General features: G+C 31.0%; 1 protein-coding gene across 1 annotated transcript in view; it reads right to left on the bottom strand.

Annotated features, from left to right (window-relative positions):
* The window catches only part of LOC145278257 (monocarboxylate transporter 9-like), a 96,346-nt gene that overhangs the window by 68,566 nt on the left and 9,588 nt on the right, over nt 1-18,192 (bottom strand). The window contains exons 3-4 of the mRNA XM_080130548.1: nt 11,615-11,881; nt 8,870-8,967 (exon numbers count right to left, since the gene is read on the bottom strand). Coding sequence (XP_079986674.1) covers nt 8,870-8,967; nt 11,615-11,881 — 365 coding nt within the window. The remainder of the gene's footprint in view (nt 1-8,869; nt 8,968-11,614; nt 11,882-18,192) is intronic.

The raw sequence follows: 18,192 nt of genomic DNA, 5'->3' as shown, positions 1-18,192 counted from the left end.
GCTCTACTTAGTATATTGAGCAATTTTATTTGGCTGAAATTATTTTGTATGAATAGGACTTGGAACCACTAGATTCACAAACCTATAATCTAATTCATTTCAATACCTTGAAGTATATATATATATATATATATATATATATAAAGCAGACGCATTCAGTCTTGGACATATATATATATATATATATATATATATATACATACATACATAATACATATATATATATATATGTATATATAAAGCAGACTCCTTCAGTCTTGGAAAAACTATGGATACCCACGAAGGGTTGCTTGCGCGTGAAATTTTTGTGGCAGGAGGTACGCAATCTCCAACCACACTTCTCCTGAGATGACATTGTTAAATACCAGTGGCAATTGAAGTACAGGACGACTGGAAACAAATGCCAAGATAAGCGGAGAGCACATACAGCGTCTAGAATTCCCAATCTGATACTAACCAGTCTCAACGTTGCTTAACTTCGGTGATCTGATGAGAACCGGTGTGTCAACGCGATTATCCCGTATATATATATATATATATATATATATATATATATATATATATATATATATATATATATATATATAAACAGGGGGTAGTCACCAACAATGTGTATTTTTTAATATTATTTTATTATTCCGTGCCTTGGTTTTTCATTGAGAATTATGCTTAGATCATTGTAATAATATTTTTAAATCATTGAAATCGTTTTTTACGCGTTTCAGACGTTCTGTGAAGCGTCCTCTTCAGAAATTAGTTTCAAATGTGTTGGAGATGTAAAAATAGCATTTTCGTAGTTATTTGAAGTGTTTCCAAGTAGTGGAAACATGTAAGTTTCTACTATTCATTGGAATGTTCAATTTTTATTACTCTTTTATTGGGCCGCCGACCTCGGCTGTGGTCACTCCTGTGTTGTGTTTCTCTCTCTCACTCTCTCTTTCTGCTTGTGTTTTTTTCTTTTCCTTTAGGGTAGTGTGTGTGTTCTTTTATTGATTTGAGAATGTGGGTACTGTTTTATAGTATTATGAGGTTATTTGCTTCCCTATGAAGGTGACTGTGATCCAAAGTCGTTACTAATGTGTATGTGTGAGGAGGGGGAACCAGCTCGTCTGAAATAAGGGTAGGGGTGCTTTCATTCTATTTTGATATTTATTTTTTGGGTTCTTGGATTTTAGTATTGTGATTTTTCGTTTCAGTCTTTTCGGGTATTCTTTGTATTATGTTTGTTTAGATAGAGGGGTGTATTTAAAAATATGTATAGGGGATTTTTTAATGTTTCTATTTATTTGTCTCCCCATGTGGTTATGGCCAGACCCAGGATCGGTTCCTAGTGTGGGGAAGATCTTGTTCCCCAGAGGGGATGAGCCAATTGGAGGGGTATAGGTATGGGAGGGGGATGATAGAAGAGATGATAGTTGTCTCAGTCATGAGGGATTTCTCCTCCACTGACTGAGGGGGAGCGAGGTGTTGGAACAGATATTATACTATGTTTCTAGGTGTTTCCTAGTGTTGTTGGTTTCGAGGTTAAGTAGGTTGGTATTGTTCAGTGTGTTGTATTAGAGATAGGGGTGTTATGTCTGTGTGTGGTTGTATGCGCGCGCGCGTGTGTGTGTTTTAATGTGTCGGTTCTGATTTATGTGTGGGTGTGTATATGTATATGTATGTGCATGCGAGTGTGCCTTGCATTTCACGTTTTTGTGTGTTGATATTAGGCTCTGTTCAGTTCAGGAGTGAATCTTGTGATGAAGTTTTTTTCCTGTGTAAGTAAATATATATATATATATATATATATATATATATATATATATATATATATATATATATATATATAAGTTGGTTCAGCCATTGCATGGCATTAAATGGCTTACTGACAAAATAATTTTCGAACGAAAGACTAAAAATTAAACTCATTTTATATAGTTTTCAAGGTTTAAAAAACCTCCAAAACCACACACACACACACACACACACACACACACACACACATATATATATATATATATATATATATATATATATTTATACATATATATACATACATATATATATACACACATATATATATATTTATATATACTAGTAAAAGTACCCGTCGACACACTGAAACACTTATCACAATATTCTGTGGATCTATATTAAAAAACCTTGTTAAACTTTGTGACATATTTCCCTTCTAAGGAGGTCAGGTGCGAACGAACACCCCATAATTTTTTTATACCATATTTCTTCAAACAGAAACATAATTATCAAAGTATACTTACACAGATAGATATGAAAAGTCTTTATTAAAGTTTTTTGCCTATTTCTATTCTATGGATGCTAGGCGCGAACGCAGACCCCACAATTTTATTATACCATCCCTATTTTAGTTAAAACATACTTATCAAAGTATTATTATGTACATCTATATCAAAAACACTTGTAAACTTTCTTTTTAAATTTTTAATTTTTTTATCTCCATACTTTGTGAATCAGGCACGAACGCAGACCCCACAATTTTAATGAACCACCGTTCTGACAGATCAAACATACCCATTCCTGTGTCTTGATACATCTTCTATCGTTATATGTAATCAGTTTTTTTAAATATAGTCAGCCTAATAGGAACCTATTCGTGACCAGACACACACACACATACACACAGACATTTAGCTTTATATATATATATATATATATATATATATATATACATATATATATAGAGAGAGAGAGAGAGATAGAGATAGAGAGACATAGAGAGAGAGACATAGAGAGAGAGAGAGAGAGAGAGAGAGAGAAAGAGAAAGTTAGATAGATGGATTAAATAAATGTATCTAACAATCTATATATGACACTTTTGCCCTTATAAACTAACTGTCTATATTTCCATCTGTTTACGAATGCTAGTTAATTAGTCATCTGTCTCTGCATCCGTCGATGTTCACCCGCAAACTATCTATTAATCCACTATGATGGATTTTATGGATTAAGGAAAACCTTTACCAATTATTTGTACTCAGTTGTTTAACAATAAATTTAATTGTAATTCTAAATTATTAAATTCAGAATTTCCATTTATATATATATATATATATATATATATATATATATATATATATATATATATATATTTATGTGTGTGTGTGTGTGTTTGTTTGTGTGTGTGTGTATACGAGAGACACACACATGTAGACACACGCACAGCACACACGAAAACACACCCACACACATATATATATATGCATATATATATATATATATATATATATATATATATATATATATATATATATATATATATATACATAGTAAGTTATAAAATGTATATGGCGATTAAGCTACACTGAATATTCCGCGTTTCATCCACTCTAGGATTCTTCAGGCTTATGCGCTTAAGCCTGAAGAATCCTAGAGTGGATGAATCGCGGAATATTCAGTGTAGCTTAATCGCCATATACATTTTACAACTTACTAACTAGCTCTACCTACGTATTGAGCACTTTTGAAGTAAATGCTTAAAGTTTACGCATAAATCTATACTTTTATGTGAGTAAATTAAGTAGTCATATATATATATATATATATATATATATATATATATATATATATATATATATATTATTTCAGGTTAATATTTTCCAGAAGTGAAGCAACCAATGAAGTTTTAACGAAGTTCATACAATAATGTTTAATAACAACATAGGGCAAGATATATTTTTATTGTAACGAAACATGCTCATGAACGTGTAGTTACAGGTAAATGCTTATGTAGAACAAATAAATATGTGTGTGTGTGTGTGTTATAGAAAATCAGAACGACATCGGGACTATCGATTTCAGATCCAAGCAAAACGAAACCTATAGTCGCTCGCCATATTTAGCTTTTCTCCATATTTAGCATACATAATATATGAGAAATATAAAACGTGAGGATGCAATACTTACTGTAGCTCATAGAAATTATCGTTGCATCTAAAACGACTGTTGCAAATGTTTGGCAATAGGGAATGAACGCGATGCCCAAACATACGATACATAATGATGCAGAAAAAAGGTAAATGTTTGGAATGTGTAAAACATCGACAAGGATTCCCGTAATGATTTGGCTTACGGTACAAACAGCTCCATACGCTGAAACGACGAGAGCGCCCTGTTCTCTGTTCAGTCCAACACTTTCCGCATAAGACGGATAATATATCATCAATGAATCGCCAACTGAAAAGATAATAAAAGAATTCGTCATGAAGATATGAAAAAATGAATCGGCAAACGTGTAATATAGATAACAACGTAAAAAAAGGACAGAAACAAATATACAAGACAAGCACAGATGTGATAACTATACTCAATACTTGAGTGGTTGGATGCTGGTAGGCGTTTTTCTAATTCCGTAGGGGAAGCCCACATTCTTTGCAGCAGCCGTGACAATATATTTTATGTTTTTGTTGCAATTCATGTTAACTGTTAATGTTCAACCGCGGATTTTGAATGTTGATCTTCCGGATAGAGTGCTATTTGCTGTCGTGATCGGAGGTCTATCTACCTATCTATCTATCTATCGATCGATCGATATATATACAGGGTGACCCCCCCCCCAAAAAAACGGACCCCAAAATCTAATTAGGCCCCGTTTCTTAGTGTTTTCTCCGAATGAAATGAAACTTTGGTCATGACTAGTATATTATATTCAAAATATCACATCAAAACACTAGGGTCTTTGGCCTTTTTTTCTCCGTTCTAAAGCATATGTTCTAGATGGCCTCCATTTAGCTTTTAGCTTTTTTTGGGAGTCACCCTGTATATATATATATATATATATATATATATATATATATATATATATATATATATATAATGTGTGCGTGCGTGTGTGTGTGTGTGTGTGTGTCTGTTTTTTTTCTTGTATATGTATATAGTAGTGTTGGAGCAGGAACTAGAACAGGAAACTATTCGATTTAATTGAATAATGGGCGATTTCAGTGATTTCGATGGCAAAAAAAATATAGGATTATGAAAAAATCGTTGATCACCATTCAATCCTGGACAATGTCGGCCTCCCTGCTAATGTAATATATTTTCAGGAAAGTCGAAATAAAGATTGTGTACGTGAGATTGAGTTTTCTTTTTTTACAAAAGAATCACCACTTATCAAGCCCGGAGGCCACTGGAGAATAAAGGTTAATGGATATATATCAGCCAATGTGATTATAGCGTAGTAAACATAAATAGTTGGAATTTTGTAAATTGGATTACTTAGTGGGGCCGTTCATCAAGAACTTGTTTATGTTGGACTTGAAGACAATCAGATAGTAGTCAGCTGGAAAGGAGACAATCGGAAGAAAGTTCCACAGGCATTGCTAAGAAAGAAGCTTTGTTCATGGAATCTACATTTAAGATTAGGCACAGATAAAGAGTGTGGGAAATTATTGACAGTGGTTTTGGCTACACGAGTGTTTTTCGCGAAAGTCTGGCGAGGGAGGACCATAGATTGAAGCTCAGATGAGAACTTATCATAAAAATAACGATAAAGCAGAGACAGGCTCGCAACATCTCTTCTGCGGGAAAGAGGTTGCAGGGAAGAGAAAACGGCATCTCCCACTAAGCCCAGAAGTTTATTTTGAACTCGGTCAAGGCAGGATAAGCTGCTTCTAGGAGCTCCTGTCCAGATGTGGCAACAGTGCTCCATCGTTGGCCGTAGCTGGCTTTTATATAGGTAGAGAATTGCGTCAAGATTGAGATATCTATTGGAGCTACATCTTCATTTTTATCGTCATAATCAACCTTAAATGCTTTGTTTGATTCTTTCTGTTAGGGAAAGGAGAGTAGAAAATTGATTTTAGGTTTTCTTTCGGCGGCTCTGTAACATGTTTCCGTTATTTTGTCCTTTTGTCCTCTCATTTCGTAAGTGATGTTTCTGTCAAAAGGGGAAATTGCTATTTTTCTAGGTCGCAACACATCCATCTAACACTTATCGATGTTAATCTTTGACATTAAAGTAGTATTTTAGTTCCTTAGGTAAAAATTGATTTTACTTTTTCTGGGACGAGTATTATTCTAGTACATACATATGAAACTATAAAGATAACAAGAAAGTGCGAAATACGTCCATGTAATTAAAAAATAGAAAAAAAAAATAACTGATGACTTACCTGACCAAAATAAAAACGTAAAAAGTAATAGATAAAGATATTTATTTTTGAATAACGATGTATCGATAAAAGTAGATTTGAGTTCTCCAAAATCACTCGGTGTTTTCTCTGAAAAAGCAGATAATCTTCTCATCTGTAATATGTTGGGAATTTCTTCAATTTCTTCAATGATATATTCGGATGAAGGAACCTATAATTGAATCAACAAAACTGTTGTTGAATATTATCAGAAACAGTGATAATTTTAGAAATCAATTACTTAGTTGAGGCAATGGGTTTCTTTCAAAAGCTTTAATATATATGTCTTGATTTCATACTGATATCTGTTCGTCTCTGAAGAGTTGCTTGATGGAATTCGTAGAATGCTTTCAACCACGGTGACGAAACATGTATAACCCAATAAAGAAGAAAATATAGGTACTCATGTCGATTATCAAAATATTAAAAATATAAAAATGTTGATATCATTTCTATAATAGATCTTAAAGACTTATTATTGATATCATATCAAAATTGATTTTTAATGATATATGTTCGTGTTTACATTTTAATCCCATAAGTGAACTGTTAGCTTTTGGAATTTTTTCGCCGTCATTGGATCACTATTCGTGGACATACAACCAATTCAAGACAAAGTGTAACGCCACAGTTTATGTGCAATTATTTGCATAATAGATGCAAGTTAGGCATGCGTCTTTATTTACACTCCAGACAACGAGTTGTGAAACACTCGGATTAAGAGAAAAACAACACACGAGAATGGATGTAAACGTAAAGAAGAAAACTGTTACAGGGAAAGGCGATAGCCTTTCCCTGTAAATAAGGAGAAAATTAAATAAGTGAAAATGAGATTAGGATAAGCCTAGAATCGAACCCTGTAGGCAAAGTTAAGAAATGGAATGTTAGAAATTAAGGCTAGTGTTAATTCTATTAGAAATCCGAATATTAAATATGTCAGTAAAGGAATGAACAATGGAAGCGAAGGGTAGAAGATTAACCATGTAGATGAGTGAATTCCTGACGTCATTCGACCGGCCGATCAGATGAATAAAGAAGTCGTCGTGTTTTGCATGTGTTGTCTCGTGTCGTCATTCAGTTACAACAGTTGTTATTATCATTATCTTCGAGGATTATGCATCTTCCCTCTTCTGAGTTAAGAACTTGTATACATCTCCAGTCAGTATATATATGAAGTCCCAGAACTGTATAAATGTCTTCTCTCCCTCACCATGGTTATATATGTCCCCGTCATCGCTTAAATATGAACCCCGTACTACACAACATCTACGTCGATTTGATGCTCGTTACCAGTGCACCAATACAAGGGTGTGGAAAAAAATTGAATCTCCCGTAATGCCACGGAAACAATTAAGATCCTTAGCTAAACGAAATGCACACATACACAATGAAAAAAGTAAAGAATCTCACACGAAAAAAATGTCCATATGCCGCAAAGAAATAAAAACAATAACAATAAAAACACCCACACACAAATATATACTTAGAAAGGTACGAAAAATGCTAGGCCATTTATCACACACAATGTCAAAGGAAAACTAGAAGGAAAAGAATCATATACTTACATACGAAAACAATGCACTTAAAAAGAGATGATATGCCGCAAAATGAAATGAGAACAATCGTAGAAACGGAAATAAATAAACACTCACACACGAAGAAAAGCAAGTTCAGAAGTACTTTTGGTAAAATTCATTGAGAAATGAATTGTTTTGTTTGTTTGGATATACACACACAGATATTGTGAAAGAATAATAGAAAGAATGCATTTGAGATACACGGAGAAATTTGGGATCATCTTTTATTGTTATAAAATTTGTGTCAATGTTGAAATTGTTGAATTTAATCTGTCAATCAAACTCAAAGTCGCATGTACTTTTAAAAGTCTGTGTTATGAGAAGAGATAGACTGTTGTTGCAAAAGAATTTTGTGTTCATAGTTGAACGTTTCAACTTTCCAGGTGTTTTTTTTGTTATTTTTTTCTAAAAAGGGACAATTTTTTTAACAGACTTTGTTGTTATTGTTGTTGTTGTTGTTGTTGTTACAAAACAACAAACAAATGAACGCAAACGTGAAGAGATAAACAACAAATAAATGGATGCAAACATTGCAATACATTTTAAATTTATTAATTAAAAAAAAAGAAGATTATTATAAGGCATTTCATCCTGAATTTTTATATTTTTCTTGCTATTTTCTATGTGATACATGCAAAATGTTTTGAAATTTTAACCAATAAAAGTAACACACTAGCATATTACATATTATACGTTTGTCTTTGAATACACTCCTCTATTTCAAAGGTCACATCGAGGTTCTTTAATAACATTAAAAACAAACATTCTTTCTCCGTCCTTTTCTCAACATAGCTTCCAATAATTAAATCAATTGCTGGCAATTACATTTTATATAGTTTAATACGTGCACATAACTTAAAAATCATAACCAAAGTACGTCTAAGGATGTTAATAGAAAATTCAACAGAGAAACTACAATATATGCGAGACTGATTATGAAAAACTGTATTATTGTAGTTTACTGTATAAAAATTCATATTTCCTTTGTACATTAAACATAAGGCTCTCATCCGAATCATAAGCAACATATAATTTAATAGACAATAGCCTTGATGCATGGATTTTTTAAGTTAATATACTTTCCTGGGCAATGTTGGGACACAGGTAAGATAGTATCAAATAAAAAGAAAATGTTTCAATCCTTACACTCTTTTCTGACTGCGCATCACTGATGATTTCATCTTCAAGTATAAAGCCAAGATTTGTCACAGATTTTTTTTCGTCAGAAGAATTCCGTCGACTTTCTAAAATAGTAAAAATTAATTGCATGAGAAACATCATTGAGAATTGGGTTTTCTTATTAGTTCCACTTCATTAAAATATCGGCCATTTATGGACAATGACAGTTTAACATTAAACGTTAAAGCACTTTATATGCATCATGATTTTTATGTAAATTACAATTGACTAAATCAGCAACAACACGCCAGGAGTTCAACTTTTCCTTCGCGTGGCAGGTGCTATGGTAATATTGTCGTCTGTAACTTCTAATACATTAGGCACCAAGCAGTATTAAGCTAATCTGGTTTTCATAAAAATAGTTGGAACTGCCGTTCTCTGTGTGTCACAAAAATTTAGCTTCTGTTTTATTCCTTTGAGGGGTCTGTGTCAAACCGTACTGACTTCATAGTCAACTGTTGCGCCTTGCTTCTTGTATTGTAGGGGATAAAAATTTGCAATGTTGCAGATCTACTGAATACCTATGGCCAATGAGGGGAACTATATGCATACCAGACAATTTTGGAGCTTTTTGAAGAAGTCCTCGTGTTCATAGGAAAGCTATTTGATATACTTAAATATCAGGTAAGAAAGTACTTATATCAAAAATTAAGAAAAATTATTGAGTAGAATTTTAATTAACAAAAACAAACAGTTTTATCGTATTTTGCCGATTCGACATTGGTAGATAAATCAGTCTGTAATTTAACCAAGTAATAATGAATGGCAGATCGGCAAAATATAATAAAAAATTTATCAAATAGACGTAAGGAAATAACAGTGCGGTGAGGAGAAAGGGACTCGGGCGTGGTAAACAATATATATTGGCAAGTTATAGAAAATCTCCAACGTTTAACCTAGAGATAGCTTTTGGTATTTTCGAACAGTAACTTGTAAGTTTACAATGTAATATTTTTTTATATATAATTGGTGCAACAGAATTCCATACTTAATATTAAATGTTATTTATCACAGTGATCCGAGATAGTGAGTGACGCTTTGCAAACCAAACGCAAATCGCTATTACTGGAATCACGTGTCGTATCGTTCAAGTTGAATCCACTATTGTAAGTGGAAGTACATACACCGCTGAAATAAATCGCTTATAAATTGGTAGATGTGGAACAAGTGCACCCACAAAGGTAACAACAGGCTGGGCGAAATTCCATGGGTATCTCCTGTTTACATTACAAACTGTCCTTCTCTATATCCGAAACTGTGTCATGATATATGGCAGTGAATGTTGGGTCTTCTCTCGCCAGTGCAGTGCAATGACATATCCATGATCAGACGTGAAATCTGACCAAATTCAACACATCAGGTCAGAGGATTTTCTGAAAGCATTACACTGCTAAGCATTGGAAGTTATATTATATATATGAATCGAATACACTAGCATGGTAATGTGAAACGCCTGTTCTCCTGGATAAAATGTCGCAGAAGCATGGATTCATAAATCGTAGGAAGGTTGGCCAGCCGAAGAAAACTTAGATGCAAAGAGGTAACAAGATTAGAGTAGAATTTGGAGACCTTTGACTAACTGAAACGTGAGAACTGGACATTAAGCTTGCCAGAAAACGGCTATCCGTTGATCAAATTTTGCTGAATGAATAGGAGGAATAACCGGTGATTATTTTGGTAACAAAGAACTTCGATTATTTATTTCAAAAACATTGACACATTAAAATTTGCTTTGCAAAAGAAATGCTTCGGACTAATCAATCACTGTGAACGGTTTTATGTTTTGTATCGAAATTTGATAAAAGTTGATAAAAGATAAGATAACAGTTAGAAAATCCTGAGATATAATATAAAAGTATTAATTCGATAATTTTTTTAATGAAAATCGCGCCAAACAAAGCGAGAAGTCACTGCATGTTGGAAATTAACAAGACCGAAAGACGATTATCGCAAAGGGAGAAGATGACTTTAGTCTTGAAAAGAACAAGAGTATAGGTAAGAAGAAAACAGTCAACAGAAATAGAGTTCGACAATCTTGCAGTTCTTGTAATGAAATTACTTAAATAGGAATCTGTATTAGAATGATGTATCAAAACATCGAATTGATGGAGATCACTAAAAAATCTTTAAATGATGGATACGTCCGTCGATTACGACGTATGAGGTCCGCAACAACAACAATGTTGTTCGGAAATGCACACAGGTGATTTGTTTTTCTTTTATTGTGGTGAAGGCTTTGTACAGAACCAACCATCCTTTTTTGTACAACTGCTAATCCTGGTCGATGCAATGGTTGTCACAAAACAGAGCAGACAGCAGACCTCAGGTTTACATCATAGTTTTTCTTGTTCTAGATGCATTTTTTAACGAAGACCGAGGGTGCATCTCTGGAAGTGGATTAAACGCGCGCATAGATACAAACTTGGCAATTGTTAACGTCTCGACACTGTATATATATATATATATATATATACATATATATATATATATATATATATATATATATATATATATCTCACCTAGAATTCCCAAATGGTCGCCGATGTGGTAATAGTCAGACTCATCGTTGCTTAACTTCGATGATCAGTCGAGAACTGATGTTTCAACGTGTTATGCCATATTAATTGTTAAATAAAGATGATTTAATTATAAAGACGATGTTAGTATTTATATGGATCTGATTGCGTTGAGAAACAAATTTATTCAATTTACCTGGAATTTTTAGTCTTTGTTTGATGACTGGTTTGAGTGGACGACACAACGCTCCATAGACGTTCAAGTTTAGGAATAGGCCAGCAATTAATAAAAATGTGCCTCTCATGCCGTAGTATGAAATGCTTTTCTCTGTCAGATAAGTCAGTACGATCGCACCACAACCTGCACCACTGTTTCCTATCCCGAGTGCAAGTGCTCGCTTTGTAGTGAAATAACATCCTAAGACCACATTTGCAGAGAAAAAGGCACCCGCCAAAGATAGCCCTACAAGGAAAAGGAGATAGTATAGCTAAAAAGGAAATTGAAAAACAAATGTGATGTGTTTTTGATGTGTTTTTAATGTGTTTTTATTTTTTTTTTTAGTGTGATGTGCTTTATATTTTCCTGCGTATTCTTTATTTAAAAATGAACAAACACAAGAAAAGTCGCATATATTTGCAGCACCTCTTGTCTCGTCGCTTTCTTCGACATTACACAGAGCTTCAATAGCTTTCACAAACTGTTGAACATTGTATCACAGGCTTCAATGCCTCATCATATGAACTCCAGCGAGTTGTGGACAATATCTTTATTGCAAGACTTGTGGATTAACACAGCTAAAAAAGTGTACAGTACTTTAAGGCATCTAAAATGTTACACAAAAGGGATAGTTAGAAAACGGATGTTTCATACAAAGGTTCAAAGAATGATTAGAACAAGGTACAAAAGCGACCCTTGGATTAATGCCTTTGGTCTTTTTTTTGTACAGCACCGTGGTTTCCGGCCATACTTACAGAATTATCGTACTCTTAACCGCGACAGAACTTAATATTTAATCCTTCGTTTTCTAATTTCTCGAGGATATCGTAAGCCAATGCAGTAGATGTTTAACTTTCAAATATAAAACTCAGAGGAATGACTCCCGCACATCAAGTGCACAATCGCTGATACAGTCAATATCATATTTATTGTCACGGTCAACTAAACATCATATTTTGTAAATAAAATCTCATGAAAATGGTCAGAATCGAAGGGTACTATGTAGTATCATATGTATTTTGAACTGTTCTTTCCGATGCAACAATTGGATTAAAAAATTGAATAGTAAAGAAATAACAAACGAAATTTCTAAATTACAGTGTTCAAAATTATTGGCACGGCTTATTATTTTCATCTACTACCAGTATAATTATTATATATTATTTTCATCTATTACCAGTATAATTATTATATATTATTTTCATCTATTACCAGTATAATTATTATATATTATTTTCATCTATTACCAGTATAATTATTATAGATAATTTTCATCTATTACCAGTATAATAATTATATATTATTTTCATCTATTACCAGTATAATTATTATAGATTATTTTCATCTATTACCAGTATAATTATTGTAGATTATTTTCATCTATTACCAGTATAATTATTATATATTATTTTCATCTATTACCAGTATAATTATTATAGATAATTTTCATCTATTACCAGTACAATTATTATATATTATTTTCATCTATTACCAGTATAATTATTATAGATTATTTTCATCTATTACCAGTATAATAATTATATATTATTTTCATCTATTACCAGTATAATTATTATAGATAATTTTCATCTATTACCAGTATAATTATTATAGATTATTTTCATCTATTACCAGTATAATTATTATAGATAATTTTCATCTATTACCAGTATAATTATTATATATTATTTTCATCTATTACCAGTATAATTATTATAGATTATTTTCATCTATTACCAGTATAATTATTATATATTATTTTCATCTATTACCAGTATAATTATTATAGATAATTTTCATCTATTACCAGTATAATTATTATAGATTATTTTCATCTATTACCAGTATAATTATTATATATTATTTTCATCTATTACCAGTATAATTATTATATATTATTTTCATCTATTACCAGTATAATAATTATATATTATTTTCATCTATTACCAGTATAATTATTATATATTATTTTCATCTATTACCAGTATAATTATTATAGATTATTTTCATCTATTACCAGTATAATTATTATATATTATTTTCATCTATTACCAGTATAATTATTATATATTATTTTCATCTACTACCAGTATAATTATTATAGATTGTTTTCATCTATTACCAGTATAATTATTATATATTATTTTCATCTATTACCAGTATAATAATTATATATTATTTTCATCTATTACCAGTATAATTATAATATATTATTTTCATCTATTACCAGTATAATTATTGTAGATTATTTTCATCTATTACCAGTATAATAATTATATATTATTTTCATCTATTATCAGTATAATTATTATATATTATTTTCATCTATTACCAGTATAATTATTATATATTGTTTTCATCTATTACCAGTATAATTATTATATATTATTTTCATCTATTACCAGTATAATTATTATAGATTATTTTCATCTACTACCAGTATAATTATTATATATTATTTTCATCTATTACCAGTATAATAATTATATATTATTTTCATCTATTACCAGTATAATTATTATATATTATTTTCATCTATAAACAGTATAATTATTATATATTATTTTCATCTATTACCAGTATAATTATTATATATTATTTTCATCTATTACCAGTATAATTATTATAGATTATTTTCATCTATTACCAGTATAATTATTATATATTATTTTCATCTATTACCAGTATAATTATTCTATATTATTTTCATCTATTACCAGTATAATAATTATATATTATTTTCATCTATTACCAGTATAATTATTATATATTATTTTCATCTATTACCAGTATAATTATTATAGATTATTTTCATCTATTACCAGTATAATTATTATATATTATTTTCATCTATTACCAGTATAATTATTATATATTATTTTCATCTATTACCAGTATAATTATTATAGATTGTTTTCATCTATTACCAGTATAATTATTATATATTATTTTCATCTATTACCAGTATAATAATTATATATTATTTTCATCTATTACCAGTATAATTATTATATATTATTTTCATCTATTACCAGTATAATTATTGTAGATTATTTTCATCTATTACCAGTATAATAATTATATATTATTTTCATCTATTACCAGTATAATTATTATATATTATTTTCATCTATTACCAGTATAATTATTATATATTGTTTTCATCTATTACCAGTATAATTATTATATATTATTTTCATCTATTACCAGTATAATTATTATAGATTATTTTCATCTACTACCAGTATAATTATTATATATTATTTTCATCTATTACCAGTATAATTATTATATATTATTTTCATCTATTACCAGTATAATTATTATATATTATTTTCATCTATTAACAGTATAATTATTATATATTATTTTCATCTATTACCAGTATAATTATTATATATTATTTTCATCTATTACCAGTATAATAATTATATATTATTTTCATCTATTACCAGTATAATTATTATATATTATTTTCATCTATTACCAGTATAATTATTATAGATTATTTTCCTCTATTACCAGTATAATTATTATATATTATTTTCATCTATTACCAGTATAATTATTATATATTATTTTCATCTATTACCAGTATTATAATTATATATTATTTTCATCTATTACCAGTATAATTATTATATATTATTTTCATCTATTACCAGTATAATTATTATAGATTATTTTCATCTATTACCAGTATAATTATTATATATTATTTTCATCTACTACCAGTATAATTATTATATATTATTTTCATCTACTACCAGTATAATTATTATATATTATTTTCATCTACTACTGTTACATGATAAGGGCTGTCCCCTGTTCATGTATGTATAAAAATAGAGAGATTAGTTAAAATGAAAATAAGAGAAAGCAGAAATCGAACCCTGGACATAAGTTTTAAAGAACAATAGGTTTAAATGGAATGTCCAGTAAATTGTTAATTCGGATTAAATAAATAAAAAATAAACTATTCAATTGTTAAAAGAATGTGGATAATAAAATATGGTTAAATAAATTAGATATGTAGGTTAAATTCCTTTGTGGAAACAACACAAGAAAAATAGGTTATTGGGAAATCAATGTCGGAAACGTGCAAAGTCGCGCATGTTGAAACACGTGAATTTTGCTCACGTGGCCGGGATGCATGGATTTCTCAATATAGGAGGTGGGAGTTAGTTGGTCGTAGAGAGAGTCAGAGACAGTCAGAGGGACAGTCAGGAGAGACAGCCAGGAGAGACGGTCAGTGAGAAAACTCAGAGACAGGCGGACGTCTGAAGCGAGACGTCACTTCAGAAACTAAAATGTGAAACTTTGAGTTCTTAATGAGGAAGTCACGACCGGTCGTAAGGGAATAAATTCATCATGTGTTTGTGATAAAGCTCATCTTTGTGTTTGTGATTTCTACAAAAAGGTAAATTGTATTGTTATTATATGTCTGTGTTATAAAATGTCATTACATACACATCTCTCTCACAAGAAAAAGCATAACTTATAATAGTGTCTCTCTAAGACTCTTTAATGAAACAACTATATAACACTACCAGTATAATTATTATATATTATTTTCATCTATTACCAGTATAATTATTATATATTATTTTCATCTATTACCAGTATAATTATTATATATTATTTTCATCTATTACCAGTATAATTATTATATATTATTTTCATCTACTACCAGTATAATTATTATATATTATTTTCATCTACTACCAGTATAATAATTATATATTATTTTCATCTATTACCAGTATAATTATTATATATTATTTTCATCTACTACCAGTATAATTATTATATATTATTTTCATCTATTACCAGTATAATTATTATAGATTATTTTCATCTATTACCAGTATAATTATTATATATTATTTTCATCCATTACCAGTATAATTATTATATATTTTCATCTACTATCAGTATAATTATTATATATTCTTTTCATCTATTACCAGTATAATTACAACCAATTTTATGCTTGACATGGTTTCGTTACCTTTTTGTAGCCTTATTATGCTTATTTAATGTTAATTAAAAAAGTTTTCTTTTTCATATAAGTTTTAGACAGTTTGAATTATTTAAATCAAGGAATTTACGTCATGGTTAAGACTAAGGAACACAGCGAAAACATCAGGAATCGTGTGATAGCGTGTCATTCCAAAGTGGAGGGCTATGATAAAATTTCTAAGAAGCTAAATCTTCTCAAATCCACCGTTTGAGCCATCGTAAAGAAGTTCAAATCACAAGGTCACGTTATGAATTTGGACGGTTGGGGGAGAAAAAGACTACTGTCCGTGAGAGTAGAGCGAAAAGTAGTTCAACGTTTCAACAAAAACCCAAGGATCACCGCTGGGGAGATTGTAGAGGAACAGAAAAGCTCTGGACTGAACGTGTCTTGACACACAGTTGGTAGAGTTTTGAAGAGAGTTGGTTTGGAAGCATGTCGCCTGGGAAGACTCCCTTATTGAAACCTGTGCATCTGAAAGCGAGGCTAGAGTTCGCAAAGGTCCATATTGATAAAGATGCTGCCTTCTAGAAACATGTTTTATGGTCCGACGAAACGAAATTTGAATTAATCCGCCATAATAGTTCTAATCAAAAAAGAACCTGGACTGGATTACAAGCGACACTCTCCGCTCTAACTAGGTTCCATCCGGTTCTCGAGAACTCAACGGCTCGACTCTCCCAAACATCTTAACCCCCGGCCTTATATTATCTCATTTATGCAAATTAATGTGCAATCGAACCTGCTGATTCGTCGCCTTCTTGTTTCCCATCGCTCGGGTTTCGAGTTCGCACATGCAGCCCACCTCCGTGATTGCAGTCACGCTCAATTTTCACTACAATAGTGTTTCTTCTGGAAAAATCTGGCGAAGCTTTCTTGCCTAAAAACCCCATACCAACTATGAAGCACGGAGGCAGTTTGATATTTTGGGGATGCTTTGCTGCCACTGGCTCAGGACGACTTGTTAAGATCACAGGCATCATGAAAAAAGAAGGATTATGTTAGAATCCTGAATGACAACACGAAGGACTCTGTTAGAGAGCTGTCACTTAGTCGACGTTGGTGCTTCATGCAAGATATTAACCCAAAGAATTCAGCGAATCTGACTAAGAAATGGCTTGAGGACAACAATATCAATGTTTTGGAGTAGCCACCTCAGAACCCAGACCTCAATCCTATTGAAAATTTGTGGAGGATTTTAAAATTGAGGGTAATGAAGAGGAAGCCTAAGAATCTCGCTCAGTTAGAGGATTATTGTCAGAAGGAATGAGCTAACTTTACTACTGAAGAATGCAACAAGTTAGTGAAAAACTATAATAAACGACTACAGCAAGTAATTAAGGTTAAAAGCCATACAGTCTATCATTAGAATTACGGTGCCAATACATTTGAACAAGGGAATTTTGAAATATCGTTTGTAATTTCTTTATTATTAATTTTTTTTTAAAATTCGATTGTTGAGTTGGAAGGAGCAGTTCAAAACATATATTACACTTTGTGATTTCCTTTGATTTAACCCTTTTCTGAAGGATTTTTA

This window comes from Euprymna scolopes, chromosome 6 (assembly GCF_053919585.1).
Source record: "Euprymna scolopes isolate OS-2025 chromosome 6, ASM5391958v1, whole genome shotgun sequence".
NCBI classification, from domain to species: Eukaryota; Metazoa; Mollusca; class Cephalopoda; order Sepiida; family Sepiolidae; genus Euprymna; species Euprymna scolopes.
This window is presented reverse-complemented; position numbering and strand designations above follow the sequence as displayed.